Below are 12634 nucleotides of genomic sequence, written 5' to 3' on the forward strand. Positions count from 1 at the left end.
GAACACAAGCTCAGCTGGACCAATTTCTTCTCATATGACAGTCTTGCCATTCCTGGCCTAGTGAACTTTGGCTACATTCCCTCATGGTCAGTAGACCCTCTCTTTGGTAGGGAGAACAAAACTGCACAAAATATCAGGTGTCGTCTCACCAATAACCTGTATTTCTATCTGTACGGGACCTTCATTTGTCTTCATTTATCTTTTCCTCTTATGCATATGCCCCAACTTTCATCTGAGTAAGGTAGTTAGTCTTCACCTCCTCTGCATATTTTTTCTTAAGTAATACTACATAGAAATGTTTTAAATAAAAATATATGAATTTAAATTGGCAACTAAACAGCATCTGAATGTCCATATCCTGCTCTCTAATCCTACTCTCCCCTTCATTTTTAACACAATTTGTCATCATTTCCCACGTGTAATAACACTGGAAATTGGCCAATATTAAATAACACATTGTATAATGCACAATTAATGATGAAACTGCTTATTTTGTGTGGTTAAATCAGAAATCCTCTGGTACAAACCCAGTATTGACAACATAGAATGATACGGCATAGAAAGGAACCATTCAGCTCATTTTGCCTGTACTCTTTATTCATTATTCAGTTAGTTCCAAACCCACAGTTCTTTCACATAGAGTTGTAATTTCCTATTCAAGTATTGATCCAGTTCCCTCTTTAAGGCAATCACTGGATTGGATGAACTCTTACCTAGTCAGAGAATTTTGTCCTGAAGCTGGACTTGAAGACAAAATTCAAGGTAGCACGATGGCACAGTGGTTAGCACTGCTGCCTCATAGCACCAGGGTCCCAGGTTTGATTCCAGCCTCGGGTGACTGTCTGTGTGGAGTTAGCACATTCTCCTTGTGTCTGTGTGGGTTTCCTCCCACAGTCCAAAGATGAACTGGCCATGTTAAATTGCCCATAGTGTTAGGTACGTTAGTCAGAGGGGAAATGGGTCTGGGTGAGTTACTCTTTGGAGGGTCAGTGTGGACTATTTAGGCTGAAGGTCCTATTTCCACACTGTAGGTAATCTAATCTGACACTCCAGTGCTGTATAGTTAGAGGTGTGATATTTCAGACCAAATACTAAATGTTCTATCTCAGACAGATGTAAAAGATCCATGGGAGAACAATGAAACTCCACCCAATGTCCTGTCCAATGTCCTGTAAATACCTTTCAACCCACTTTTTCCTGCAGCAAACACAGAAAAGACTGGAGAAACTTAATAGGTCTGATAATAGCTGTGGTGAGAAAAGCAGAGTTAACCTCTCAACTCTAATATGACTTCCTCATGAAAACAGCTTAGCCTGTTACTATCTCATTGCTAAAATAAAATAAACAACTGATGCTGGAAGTCAGAAACAAAAAATGAAATTCCTGGAGAAATTCAGCAGGTCTGGCTGCATCTGTGGAGAGAGAGCACGGTTAACATTTCGAGTCCAGCGACCTTCTTCAGAACTCAACACAAACTGCAAAACTTTGTTTCTTTATCCGCAGATGCTGCCAAATCTGCCGAGTTTCTTCTGCAATTTTGAAATTCTACTATCTTCTCCCAATTTGTGGGAGATCACTATGTGCAAACTGGCTGCCATGTGGCAGAGGTAACTGCACTTCAACAGCCGTTTCACTGGTTTTAAAGTGCTTTGGGACTTGCTGTGGTTGTGAGAGATGCTACAGAAACGCAATCCATTTAATTGGTAGTGCCCTTTCGAAAACTGCCTTTGAGTCTATGCTGCCAGACAACGAAACATTCAGCCAGTCCTGGAGGAGAGTCACGAAAGGTTGATTCTGATTTCGCCCCCACAGATGCTGCCAGACCTGCTGAGTTTCCCCAGCAATTTCAGTCTTTGTTTATGAGACGTTCAGCTTAATTGGCATTTAAAGGCCTTGGTTCGCTTTTAAAGAAGAAAAAAAAATTACTCCTTTTTCAGTACCTTGACCAATATGTGTCCCACATCAGTGTTACTGCTTGCCATGTTGTGGGGGGACAGTTGAGTTTCTTCCAGCTCTCACCATCCCTCCATTGCCTGTTGTCATCCTCCTGGCCTGTCTGGGTTCCCATGGCAACTGAACACAGCCTCTACTACATGCAAATAGGGAGATCAATAACCGAACGGTGAATACCAAGTTACCCATTCTCACGGCTGGCAATCTCCATTGCTATTCCGAGCTTACAGAATAATTAATAAACAGGTAAACCTCATGCCATTCATTGAATTGTTTCTTGCTCACGCTTGCACGCGATGACAGCTAGTCGATCCCCCCCCCCCAAAGGCACAATGGTACATTCCTCACCCCGTCCGCTCCCGGAGGCCGATATGAAAGAAACGAGAGCGCGGATAAATAAAACCGAGGCTTCGGAACACTGAGATGTGGCATTAGGAGTGATAGATTTAATTGCCGACGTCTGTATAGTGCGGTTTGGAGGGAAAGGGCGAGCTCCAGGGGGAAGTGAGACGCCTTTGACCCCGGCGGCTGCTCGGGGTGAGAGGTCAGAGTTGAGTGTCGGGCCCCGAGTCGAGTTGGAATGGAGGTTCCCAGCGTTTTGCTTGTCAGCTGCTGCCCTGGTTTTGTGGAGGAGACGCTGGTGAAAGGTGAGTGGGAGCTCCCGGGGCTGGGCAGGAAACCGGGCTATCCGAGCTGGAGGGGAGGCCTGACATGCCGGCGGTCGGAGGCGGCCTTGGTGCTGCGAGCGCTGGGATGGTGATTGGTGGGGGGATGGGGGATGGGGGGTGGGGGAAGGCCTGTCTCCCTTGGATGCGGGTCACTCCAGGAGAAAGTGAGGACTGCAGATCAGAGTTGAGGGTATGGTGCTGGAAAAGCACAAGCGGTCAGGCAGCATCCGAGGAGCAGGAGAGCCGACGTTTCGGGCCGGAGCCCTTCATCAGGAATGAGGCTTATCAGCCTCTCACCCCCTCGGCTCCCAGCCTCATTCCTGATTAAGGGTTTTTGCCCAAAACGTCAATTCTCCTGCTCCTCGGATGCTGCCTTACCTGCTGTGCTTTTTCAGCTCCACATTCTCGACCGGGGTTACTCCATTCCTCGTTTATATCCCCTTTTCTTTCCCCCCCCCACCTCCCCTCCTTTCCCTCCTGCTTGTCTTTCTCTCCTTCCCCCAAACTATCCCTTTCTCGTGTTCACATCCCTGGTCCTCCCATGGTAGAGGTGATCTCAAACTGTGTTATGGAGATAGTCACTGATGACACTTATTACAATGGATATGTGGTTGGAAGCTTAGTGTCAGGTGTGTAGCTAACATTGCAAACAGCCTGGTTCACCTTTCTGTTTGCTGGGGAAGAGGGATGGAGTTTTTAATTAAAGAGCAGTTTGCAGTGGAGACAAAAGACAGTTGTAAAAGCAAAGCACTGTGGATGCTAAGGAGCTGAAATAAAAACTTGATTTGCAATTTTTAAGAAGGTTTGTAAATCAGCTTGAAGTTCAGGTTGTAAGTTTGCTCACTGAGCTGGTAGGTTTGCTCCCAGATGTTTTGTCATCATGCTAGGTAACATCAACAGTGAGCCTCTGATGAAGTGCTGGTGTTCTGTTCCACTTTCTATTTATGTGTCTTGGTCTGTTAAGGTTGATGATATCATTGTCGGTTCACCCTCCTTAACAGACCAAGACATATCAATAGAAAGTGGGACAGAACACCAGTGCTTCAATGGAGGTGCACAGATGATGTTCCTTAGCGTGGTGACAAAACATCTGAGAACAAACCTACCAACTCAACGAGCAAACTTACAACCATAAAAACTTGAAAAAACTCAGCTAGTCTGGCAGCATCTGTGGGGAGAGAAACAAAGTTTCTTCCAAGCACAGAAGTCAATGATTTTGATTTTTCTCTGTATTTAGTTCAAATAACTTCCTTTTTGTCTACAAGTCCATGTCAAACAAGTAGTCTGTCAATTGAGAGGCTCTGAAAGTATCAAAAAATGTGTTCATGAAGTGAAGCTGGGCAGTGTCGGCATACTGTGCTGTGTCTACCTAGGCAAATATTTCAAGTCGGTGTTAAAATTAGTAATATCTTTTTGATTTCTGCTCACCAATATCCCATATCCCCAGGGAAAGAATTTATCATAACAGCAATGTTCCAGCTAATACATCATATTAGTTTAGGAATTACATTCTAAGTCATTGGAGTTTTTTTAAGAAACTGATGCACCTCACTTGGAAATATAGTCTGTAGATGCATGTATTGGTGCAAATCTTACTCCACTCATTGATTTCCCAAGTTTGTTCATGTAGTTCAATGTAAATAGTCAAAGTACTTTGCATAATCTCAAAAGAAAATTGTTTTATCCATCAACTTTAATTTAGTGGTCAAACTTTCCTCGAAGTCTGAAAGCTTTGTAAACCCCTCTGTGAAGTTCTATGTGCCATTTTGGTTACCTTCTTGATTGGTATAATTGTAGTAGAAGTGGCTCCGATTTAAGGTTCAATTAACTAATTCCTGGGATGAAGTGGTTATCTTATGATGGCTGAGTCTATATTCATTGAAGTTTAGATAATCCGATCACTCCTCATTTAAAACATAAGATCCTGAGGGATGTTGGCAGAGTCAGTGCTGAGAGGATGTTTCCCTTTTATGAGTGGTTAAAACTATAGGACACCATTTAAAACTAAGGGTTCCAATTTAGTAACTCATATGTGGGATTTTATTCCTCAGAAGGGAAGAGAGACTGTATTCCAGACAGACTTAATTTTTTGATAAATAAGGGACTTGAGAGTTACGACAATCAGTAAAGTAGATTTGAGGTGACACCAGATCAAGTATTATCTCATTAAGTCATGGAGCTGTGCTGCAAGGCCTACTTCTGTTCAAACTTCATATGTTTCAGGAACTTGAGCAGGTAGTTCACTTACTTTGTAGTCCTGAAGGTGTCCCATCCTTTAAATAACAAGCTAAACCGAGACCCCATCAGTCCTCTTAGAGTCATACAGCCATGGAAATTTACAGCTCAGAAGCAGCCCCTTCGGTCCAACTTGTCCATGTCGACCAGATAACCCAACCCAATCTAGTCCCACCTGCCAGCACCTGGCCCATATCCCTCCAAACCCTCCCCATTCATATTCTCATCCAGATGCCTTTGAAATGTTGCAATTGTACTTGCCTCCACTTCCTCTTGCAGCTCATTCCATACATGTACCTCTGCATGAAAACGTTGCCCCTTGGGTCCCTTTCATATCTTTTCCCCTCTCACCCTAAACCTATGCCCTCTAGTTCTGGACTTCCCTCACCCCAGGGAAAAGACTTTATCTATTTATCCTATCCATACCCCTCATGATTTTATAAACCTCTATAAGGTCACCCCTCAGCCTCGGAAGCTCCAGGAAAAACAGTCCCACCCTATTCAACCTCTCCCTGTAGCTCAAATTCTCCAACCCTGGCAACATCCTTGTAAATCTTTTCTCAACCCTTTCAAGTTTCATAACATTATTCCAATAGGAAGGAGACCAGAATTGCACTCTACATTCCAAAAACAGCCTAACCAATGTCCTGTACAGATGCAACATGACCTCCCAACTCCTGTATTTAATACTCTAGCCAATAAAGGAAAGCATACCAAATGCCGTCTTCACTTTTCCTATCTACCTGCGACTCCACTTCCAAGGATCTGTGAACCTGCACTCCAAGGTCTCTTTGTTCAGCAACACTCCCTAGGACCTTACCATTAAGTGTATAAGTCCTGCTAAGATTTGCTTTCTCAAAATGCAGCACTTGCATTTATCTAACTTAAACTCCATCTGCCACTCCTCAGCCCATTGGCCCATCTGATCAAGATCCTGTTGTAATGTGAGGTAACCTCGTTGCTGTCCATTACACCTCCAATTTTGGTGTCCTTAGCAAACTTACTAATGATACCTCTTATGATAAGGAGTGGACCCAGCACTGATCCTTGTGGCACTCCACTGGTCACAGGCCTCCAGTCTGAGGAACAATGCTGCACCACCTTCCTCTGTCTTCTACCTTTTGAGCCAGTTTTGTATCCAAATAGCGAGTTCTCCCTGTATTCCATGAGGTACACCTGATCAGATCGTGGGATTTATCCACTTTTATGCGTTTCCAGCACTTCCTCCTCTGTAATATGGACATTTTTCGAGATGTCACCATTTGTTTCCCTACGTTCTATATCTTCCATATCCTTTTCCACAGCAAATACTGATGCAAAATACTTGTTTAGTATCTGCCCTATCTCCTGCAGCTCCACACGAAGGCTGCTTTGCTGATCTTTGAGGGGAACTGTTCTCTCCCTAGTTACCCTTTTGCCCTTAATGTATTTGTAAAAACCCTTTGGATTCTCCTTAACTCTATTTGCCAAAGCTGTCTCATGACCTATTTTGCCCTCCTGATTTCTCTCTCAAGTATATTCCTCCTGCCTTTATACTCTTCTAAGGGTTCACTTGATCTATCCTGTCTATACCTATTCCTTCTGTTTCTTAACCAAGCCCTCAATTTCTTTAGTCATCCAGCATTCCCTATATCTTCCAGCCTTTCCTTTCACTCTAACAGGAATATACTTGTTGTGAACTCTGGTTATCTCATTATTGAAGGCTTCCCATTTTCCAGCCGTCCCTTTACCTGTGAACATCTGTGCCCAATCAGTTTTTGAAAGTTCTTGCCTAATACCGTCAAAATTGGCCTTTCTCCAATTTAGAGCTTCAACTTTTAGATCTGGTCTATCCTTTTTCATCACTATTTTAAAACTAATAGAATTATGGTTGCTGGCCCCAAAGTGGTCCCCCACTGACACCTCAGTCACCTGCCCTGCCTTATTTCCCAAGAGTAGGTCAAGTTTTGCACTTTCTCTAGTAGGTACATCTACATACTGAATCAGAAAATTGTCTTGTACACACTTAAGAAATTCCTCTCCATCTAAACCCTTAACACTATGGCAGTCCTTGTCGATATTTGGAAAGTTAAAATCCCCTACCATTGGAATATAAAAGCAGAGATGTACTACTTAGACTTTATAAAGCTCTGGTTAGGCCCCATTTGGAGTACTGTGTCCCGTTTTGGTCCCCACACCTCAGGAAGGACATACTGGCACTGGAACGTGTCCAGCGGAGATTCACACGGATGATCCCTGGAATGACGGGTCTAGCATATGAGGAACGGCTGAGGATACTGGGATTGTATTCGTTGGAGTTTAGAAGATTAAGGGGAGACTTAATAGAGACGTACAAAATAATACATGGCTTGGAAAAGGTGGATGCTAGGAAATTGTTTCCTTTAGGTGAGGAGACTAGGACCCGTGGACACAGCCTTAGAATTAGAGGGGGTCATTTCAGAACAGAAATGCGGAGACATTTCTTCAGCCAGAGAGTGGTGGGCCTGTGGAATTCATTGCCACGGAGTGCAGTGGAAGCCGGGACGCTAAATGTCTTCAAGGCCGAGATTGATAGATTCTTGTTGTCTAGAGGAATTAAGGGCTACGGGGAGAACGCTGGTAAGTGGAGCTGAAATGCGCATCAGCCGTGATTGAATGGCGGAGTGGACTCGATGGGCCGAATGGCCTTACTTCCACTCCTATGTCTTATGGTCTTGTGGTCTTACCCTATTATTCTTGCAGGTAACTGAGATCTCCATATAAATTTGTTTCTCAATTTCCCTCTGACTATTAGGGGGTCTATAATACAATCTCAATAGGGTAATCATCTCTTTCTTATTTCTCAGTTCCACCCAAATAACTTTTCTGGATGTGTTTCTGGGAATATCCTCCCTAATGCTGTAATGCTATCCCTTAGCAAAAATGCCACTCTCCTTCCTCTCTTGCCTTCCTGTAGTATTTGTATCCTGGAACATTAAGCTGCCAGTCCTGTCCATCCCTGAGTCATGTTTCTGTAATTGCTATGATATCCCAGTTCCATGTTCCTAACCATGCCCTGAATTCATCTGCCTTCCCTGTTAGGCCTCTTGTATTGAAATAAATCAGTTTAAGTTATCAGTCCAACCTTGTTCTCTGCTTTGTCCTTGCCTGCCCTGACTGTTTTGATTCACCTTTGTTCTCAACTGTGCCAGTTCTCAGATTGAAATCTTTCCTCACTATCTCCCTGGGTCTTACCCCCCACCTTCACCCTCTCCGAGACATCCTTGATCCTGGCAACAGGGAAGCAACACATCATTCTGATTTTTCGCTGCTGGCCACAGTAAAGCCTGTCTGTGCCCCTGATGAGAGAGTCCTCTAACACATTCGATCGCTTGGAACCCGACGTACCTCTCATTACTTTAGAGCCAGTCTCAATACCAGAAACTTGGCTGTTCGTGCTACGTTCCCCTGAGAATCCATCATCCCCTACGTTTTCCAAAATAGCATACTTGTTTGAAATGGAGATAGCCACAGAAGACCTCTGCACTACCTGCCTACCTGTCTTACCTTTCCTGGAGTTAAACCAACTATGTGACTGTATCTGAGACTTCCCCCCCCCCCCCCCCCCCCCTTCCTATCACTGCCATCTATCACACCCCTTTGCTTGTAAATTCCACATTGCCTCTAACTGCCTCTCCAACTGATCCATTCGATCTGATAGGATTTGCAGCCAATGGCATTTATTGCAAATATAATTCTCAGTAATCCGTAAACCCTCCCTAAACTCTCACATCAGACAATTGACCCAGCATTAATTGCCAATTGTGTGTCAAACTTCTACCACACTTTGTGAAAGATTTTAAGGTCAGCCTCTGAACAATCCCTCCCAAAAAATGTAATATAGTTTTTCTGTATCTACCCTGCTGCCCTTTAAAACCTTGAACACTTTGATCAGATCACCCATTAACTGTCTAAACTTCTCAATTCTAATCTTTGTAATTTTGATTGGAATATAAACTATGAAGTCCAAATATTATTCTGGTAAAACAAACTACTTCCTCCAAGGCCAATATCTCCCTCTGAACTATGGTTAACTATAAATGCAATATATTTTGTTTCTATTCTAGAATTATAGTGTAAGTGCAGTTTCAGTATGTCTTATTATACTGACATCAACTGCATTGAAGCTGGTATAGCCATATAAGATTTATTGCTGACCCTGTAACGTTTCCTTATTAAAATCAATGGTTTATAGTAAATCAGTTAATCCCATTACAAAACCTTCACAGTGCAAAATCAGTCAACTGAATTCCCAATAGCGTGGTTTATACATGAGAGCTGTTTTCTGGAGTTTTCAGCTAATGTCTTCAGCTGATTCCTGTTGTCAAACAAAGGTCAACATTGGCAAAATTAATGGCAAGTTAGCGTTAGTTTAGTGTGGACATTGGTCTTGATAAATACTGATAGGGATTAGCAACAGGATCACATTTCTTTTTCATCCGACTGCTTGAGATCTGTTTTGTTTTTCTCACAGCTGCCCTATAACCTTTGTGCTATCTGAGGGATTGTTGTCTGCTGTATACCCATGTCTTTGAGTCACAATTTATTGCTTGGCTGCGGGTCATTGCCAATAGGTGGTCAGTGCACCTACCTTCAGTCTTGTGGAAGTAAGGGGTTACAATTTTTGGAAAATAGCTCACAGTATTCTTCACCTGCCTCATCATATAGAAATGACTAGCAACCATTGAACAACTAGAATCTCATCATGAGGCAGTCACTGCTGCGAGCCTTTTTGATAGAGACAAAAAAAGCACCTAAAATATTTGGGTGCAACTGTTTGATTTGCACATGATTTTGGAACATGTAGTCAAAATTTGTCAAACTATGATCTTTTTCCACAGAAAAAATTACACTCTACAAATTACTTACCTTGAAAGGGTTAATGGAATCTAAGCACAATGCCATATCAAACAATATTACACTTTGTATTGTGTTTAACTGTAGCCAAAACTCTACATTTAAAATCCTTAGCAGCAAGTTGTTGTGTACAGTTTTAATTAATTTGATAACAATAACTTATCTTTTGGCAGTGTGTGTTCAACATTAGTCTGCATGCCAATGAAAGCTTATCTGATGGAAAATTGTAGTATTTTGTTACGGAAACTTAAAACTTTTCCAGTGTGCCATTTTATTCAACCATGGAAATGCTTGCGTTGCAAGATGAAATATTTAATTCCACTATTTACAGTAAAACAAGTTAGTGTTGAGTGTGGAATGTAAAAAGCGATAAATTACAATCATCGAGCAAAACTGGGTTTGACCAAAGATGAAATGCATGAGTACCTTTGTAAATTAGCCCATCCAAGTGAGACATGATTGGCGTTATTTTGCTTTTATTTTAAATGTGTTGTGGGATTCAGCTTGGTTCATAAATGCATTGCAGACCAGAGAGTTACACTTTGTAAACGTTGGCGGTTTTTGTTTCATCTAATTTGGTATAGCTTAAGTTGACTTTAAGTATTAGTGCAGATTGTCAGATGGTTGTTGTAGAGCATTGTTAGGTAAGTTTATAAGATGTATTAGCACCAATGTTACAGTATATTATGCAGAAGAAACAAAATCAAACAATAGTTATATTCACCTTTTTAATGTTAAGTGCCAAGAGCTTCTTGTTTTAGTCTAATTTGTAAAAGGTTTGCATTTATGTGAAGCTCTCAAACATCTTTATGCACCTAAAGCCATTTTGCACTCAACATAATCCAGTAAGCAAATTTGAAATGGATGACGAGTTAATCTATTTTCATTAAATAATTGCCAGAGCACATGTCTTCAATCACCACAAAATAAAAATGAGGTTTAACTTTTCAAAGAACAATTCCTCAGGTTTGGAATATTGGTTGGTATATTTTATCCGCATCCTGGAGTGGGATTTGGACTCGCAACCTTCTGACTCTGAGGTCAGACATTGAAGTAAAATTGCTCCAAACCTTATTCTAGTGATGAATCCAATCATGGGTCTGGTATTACACAGCTCAATCTTCCTGTCCTGCAGCATGTTTGGAAGAACAAAAAGCATATAACTGTGCTGATAGCATTTTCACAATTCAAGATAATGTTAACTGAAATATTAGCAACAACACTCCAAGGGATGTTCTCATTTTGAGAGATTAGCAAGAGTTGCTGTTAAGACTGTTCTTTTGGGATAAACCACTGCTCGGTGGTTACAGTGCTTTGGCGAAGAAACAATTTGTGGGAGAAAGATTTTGCAATACAGATTTACATATTAGAAAGTGTAGTTGTCAGCATTCAAGTGTTTACACCAAGTGAGTAGCCTGTAAACATTTACCACCTTCGTTAAAAGTTTCACAATAAACAGCTATTTGCAAAAACAAGCAGAGTTCAGGTTTGGATGACAAAATGTTAACCAAAAACAAAAATTGCTGGAAAACCTCAGCAGGCCTGACAGCCTCTGTGGAGAGAAATCAGAGTTAACATTTCATCAGAATTTCTGGCTGTGCACTTGACCCAGTTGGCCCAGTGGCCGCCTCCACCACTGCATTTCCCAAGCTCAATATATAACCCGGATGCGATTTCACAAACTGTTGACAAATGTTGAAGATTTTGTCAGATAGTGTGAAATGTAAACTTTCAGGCAATTGTTTTAAGTTGAGGAATTAATCATTTGAGGTGCCCAGTGTCAAAAATGGATTTACATTTTAGGTAATCTTTCATTTGTCCCAATCACATTTCATACGCAATTCACCTGCTTAATCTAACAGTTTTGGTACTGTTCTGCTTAAGTTCCACAAGGTGGCTTTGGAAACTGGGAGATCACGCTTTTGTTTTAAGTACAGTATCTGCAGCATGTCTGTACTACAAGGTGGAAATTTAACAGTGTGCCAAAGAGCTAGTCCAGTCTATATAATTGCATTGAAGGTATTCCTTAAGAGTTATTTGATTTGTAGCTGTACATTTTGAAAGTGACTAGTAGAAATCTTTATTGATTCTGTTTTATTGAGACATATTTTTGAAGGAGTGGTAATCTTGCAGATTGCTTTGCTTTGCCTTTTTTTATGGAATAAGGGGGATCTGCATTTTCTTTTGAGAAATTCTGATCAGGGCTGCTTCAGAAATGCTGAGTAATTCTTCAATGCTGATTTTGTTCTCTGGAACTGTAGAATTGCTGGGGAATGGCAAATCGGTAATCTTTTTCTCTCTTCCCCGCCCCCCCACCCATCCTTTCCTTTTCACAGTAGTCAGTTGCTGTATTCTTGCATTTCAAGATGCAGAATCACCGGTAAATGCTATCAAAAGTAAGTACATATGTGAAGTTAGAATGCCACATGAATGGGGTTGTAGGGATGATAGGTGAGTATCATGCCAAGAGGGTAGGGGTGGAGAGCTAGATGGCAGTGTGGCCAGGTCAGTGGTGCAATGTTTAGGATAGGTCTAGGTGGGAGGGTGCTATCAGGCTCAACAGCAAAGGTAATTGTTGGTCCATGGGGCTTTCATGTGTGGGTGCAGCCAGAGAACAGGTTTTGGGTAGGGAAAGGTTGGGTGGCATCAGGACAGAAATGTGAAATGCTGGAGGTGGTAACAAGTCCAGGGCAGATGAAGTTTGTAGTAGGGAGGTAGACGCTATTTCCCTTTTGCTCATTGTGGACCAATTCTTGAGGCTTAACCAGCTCAGTTAGGAAGGGAGCATCAGGTCCAGACTAGCAAGAGACTGTCATTTTTGATGTCTGGGGGATGTAAGTGGTCTGGGACAGGTGTATTTTAAGGTATGTGAGCTAAATATGGGATCAGTTGAATAGTTACCT

The 12634-nt window shown here is 42.0% G+C and overlaps 2 protein-coding genes across 3 annotated transcripts in view; one reads left to right on the forward strand and one right to left on the reverse strand.

Moving 5' to 3' along the window:
* iqch (IQ motif containing H) overlaps positions 1-2372 on the reverse strand; it is a 178285-nt gene extending 175913 nt beyond the window's left edge. The window contains exons 1-2 of the mRNA XM_072565275.1: positions 2302-2372; positions 1941-2089 (exon numbers count right to left, since the gene is read on the reverse strand). Of these exons, the coding sequence (XP_072421376.1) occupies positions 1941-1982 (42 nt within the window). The 5' untranslated portion in view covers positions 1983-2089; positions 2302-2372. The remainder of the gene's footprint in view (positions 1-1940; positions 2090-2301) is intronic.
* A 72-nt stretch (positions 2373-2444) lies between these two features.
* The window catches only part of aagab (alpha and gamma adaptin binding protein), a 41452-nt gene continuing 31262 nt past the window's right edge, over positions 2445-12634 (forward strand). For both annotated transcript variants that reach the window (XM_072565279.1, XM_072565280.1), the window contains exon 1: positions 2445-2600. In XM_072565279.1, coding sequence (XP_072421380.1) covers positions 2534-2600 — 67 coding nt within the window. In that variant the 5' untranslated portion in view covers positions 2445-2533. The remainder of the gene's footprint in view (positions 2601-12634) is intronic.

Source organism: Chiloscyllium punctatum, chromosome 48, assembly GCF_047496795.1.
Source record: "Chiloscyllium punctatum isolate Juve2018m chromosome 48, sChiPun1.3, whole genome shotgun sequence".
NCBI classification, from domain to species: domain Eukaryota; kingdom Metazoa; phylum Chordata; class Chondrichthyes; order Orectolobiformes; family Hemiscylliidae; genus Chiloscyllium; species Chiloscyllium punctatum.